Raw genomic sequence first — 3141 nt, forward strand, 5'->3', positions numbered from 1 at the left:
CAACTATGATGTAAGGCTGAGAGCGAGCAGGCAATCCGCGTGAAATGTGCCCATTTTACTGCGGCGCGTTTGCGCGAAGTTTTGGGAGAGGGCTCATCTGCAGGTTTGGGGAGGGACACTGCTGAGTAAGGCTCCCTTTTTTCAAGGAACCCTCGTAGAGATTCATTCAGATTAAATGATCCAAGGTGATCGCACATGGACGATGTATAAGGGAGGCTCCCCGAGATGTGAACCACTCCTTATCGCCGCTCCTCATCACCACTCCCACCATGACACCATTTTGTCAACCCAGAAGAGCCATGCTACAGTGGCGAGTTAACAGGAGAGCAAACCCAGTTTTTCATTTCTGCAAAAAAAATGAAACACCTGCAACAGGTGCAACTCCTCCTGTTGTGCATTCTTACGCTTCTACTTAGCGAAAACAGAAATGGCGTTAATAACGTAGGGGTGAAGAAACGCAGATCTGACTTTACCCCACACTGGTGGACAAATGGAGGAGAAAAAAGAAAAGCCAAGTCCAAGTGGCGAGAGAAAAAAACGCTGTTTCTGTATCTCCCCAATAGGAACCCATGGAAAAAAAACGTAGGAAGCGCACGTGAATGGGAAGACAGACTTAGGGTAGGACACTTGGACAGGGGTAGCAAAAGTAAACGACTTTTTTTCGAGAGGAATGGAATAAACGTCCCACAAGACGTTGCCATGTTTGGAAAGACGAATGTATACTATGTGAGGGAGAGTGTGTACGATCGGGGCAAAAATAATTTAGTGCCAAATGAGGTGCACTCTGAGGAGATTGAGGAGTTAGAGCAGGGGGAGGAAGGCATGGGGGGGGCAAGTGACAACGGCGCAGTCGAGGGGGGGGACTTGCAAAGCGGCGAGGAGGGCGCATCCTTGGTGGACATGAAAAGTGCGATGGGCGAATATGGGCGCAAAATGGGGGAGGCCAAAATGGGGGAGACCAAAACGGGAGAGGCCCAAACGGGGGAGGCCAAAACGGGACCCCCAGGTGCCAGGGAGAACGTCTTCAAATATATCAATCGAGAGCGAGACTACATCGCTCGAGTGGGGAACTCTCCCAAGGTGGACGTATACGAAAGGAGGTACCGAGCGGATGAGCAAAAACTGCAACGCATGTTCGAAAATATTAATGAAGTGAACATACAGCTATTGAAAGACGTCAAGAGTATAGACGAGAAGGAAAAACTCATAAATAAAAAGGTGATAGAAAAAGTGAGGGAAGATATTAAAAGGTTCCAAGAAAGGGATGAAATTTTGGACATCCATGGGAATATTATCCATCCATCTGAGAGTTCCTCCTCTAGTAGTAGCGAAAGAGGAAAAAGGAAGGATGACGCGAAACAGAAAAATGACCCACTTGCAGATATGGATGAAGAGGAAAAAAACGAAGTTATTAAAAAGATGTATATGGTTGAAAAAAAAACGGATAAATATTTAGAAGAAAATGTGTACTTGGTAATTCAGACATGGCTTCCCGACATGAGAATTGATGACACACTCATCGTAATCGATAACGTAGAAAAATTTTACAACGATTTTGACATAAATAAATATCATGAGAAATTTAATCAAGCAAAGGATAATAACTTTGCATACGATTTGGATTCTCACATAATTGAAAATGTCCCAAATAATATTAATGATGATCCCCAAGTGGAATGTGAACATATTCACTCGTACAATAGTACGTACAACAAATTAAACAGTTACAATTTGAAGAGATATACTTATACGTACACTACGAACGATAATATGGACACAAAATTTACGAAGAATGAGCCGTTGCCTCCTGTTGTGATAATTAACACAAAAAAAAATTTAATGATTCAAGAATGGGAATGCAAAAATTTTAAAAATAGGCAGAAAAGAAACAAATCTCGAGAATATACTCGGATACAGAGGGCATTTCGCCCGTTTTCGTATGTCGACTTGAGTGACATCACATGCATTTATAAAAATAATTTTCTCCAATTGAAGATGAAAATGTGCCATCGGAAGTATAAGGATGATGTGTACCCGTTTTTTGTTCCCATTAATAAAACCCCGGATGAACTCCTTGATTTCCAGGGGTATAAAAAAAATGGCGATTATGCTTGGTCCTTTTTTTGGCACCATTTTAAATATGACCAGGACACGGACTATGGCTTCCTGAACAGAAACGTAAAACTGAACCTCACGGAAACGAAATTTGAAAACGTGAACAAGAAGAAGTCCAAGAAAATTATGCGCAAAATTTTGAAGGAAACCAAGGGGGTCTGAGCGACGGGGCGCATGGGTGTTTGTGTGTGTGTTTGTGTTTTTGTATGTGTTTGTGTGTGTGTAGGGGACCGCGCAACCTTGTCGTGGATGTCCACTACTTGGTTTTCCCCAATGTTTGACGAACCGGACCACCATAACATAAGACGCGCGCATAAGCATGCTTATATACGTGCACCCTTGGTGAACTGCGCATGGCTTTCCAGGAACGCAGTCTAATACGCGTTCATTTGTCAAACCGTTTCTTACTCCTATCACAATTGAATGGATGGGCGGACCCCCTCCTGTTTCCAGGGGTCTTGTGCCACACCGTGTGACAACTCTGCGACTTGGCAAAAATTCGCGGTGCAATTTAAACAATGCCTCATGGATGGACAAATTCCGCGCGCTTCAAATGCGGGCGTGAGCGGGGGCATCCGCGCGAAGTATGATAGAAGTTAAGCTTGTGCGCCCTGCCCAAACGCATCATCGATCCATAGTATGTCAACTAAATGTTGCCTTTTATTTATTTTTTTTACCCAAGTTGACAATTTCCGCCACACCAAAATGCGCAAAGCGGAGGCGGTTAAAATGTGCGTACAGTTTGTTAACCCCTTACGAGGGGATGGTGTTCCTTTTTTTTTACCCGTCAGTCTTCGCGGCTATGTTAACTGCGCACTCGTTAACTACTGCTCCCTAGCTGAAAGAATGCGGTGAAACAGGACGATTGCATCGTCCAGCCAATTAATCTTCACACTCGCTTCCTTTATGCGATAAAACGTAAAATGCTGTTACTAACCAACCAGGAATTACATAAGTGAATATATGTCCATTACCCACAAGGGTATACTGACATGTACAGCCAAGAACATGCCATATGCATGTGTT

At 43.6% G+C, this 3141-nt stretch overlaps 1 protein-coding gene across 1 annotated transcript; it reads left to right on the forward strand.

Annotated features, from left to right (window-relative positions):
- Positions 1-427: 427 nt before the first annotated feature.
- On the forward strand, positions 428-2277 carry PCYB_072140 (hypothetical protein; the record flags this gene model as incomplete). The annotated part of the gene is made up of 2 exons (XM_004221611.1): positions 428-441; positions 564-2277. 2 exons carry the CDS (start codon positions 428-430, stop codon positions 2275-2277), a joined length of 1728 nt encoding a protein of 575 aa, XP_004221659.1.
- Positions 2278-3141: the final 864 nt, after the last annotated feature.

This window comes from Plasmodium cynomolgi, chromosome 7 (assembly GCF_000321355.1).
Source record: "Plasmodium cynomolgi strain B DNA, chromosome 7, whole genome shotgun sequence".
Lineage (NCBI taxonomy): Eukaryota > Apicomplexa > Aconoidasida > Haemosporida > Plasmodiidae > Plasmodium > Plasmodium cynomolgi.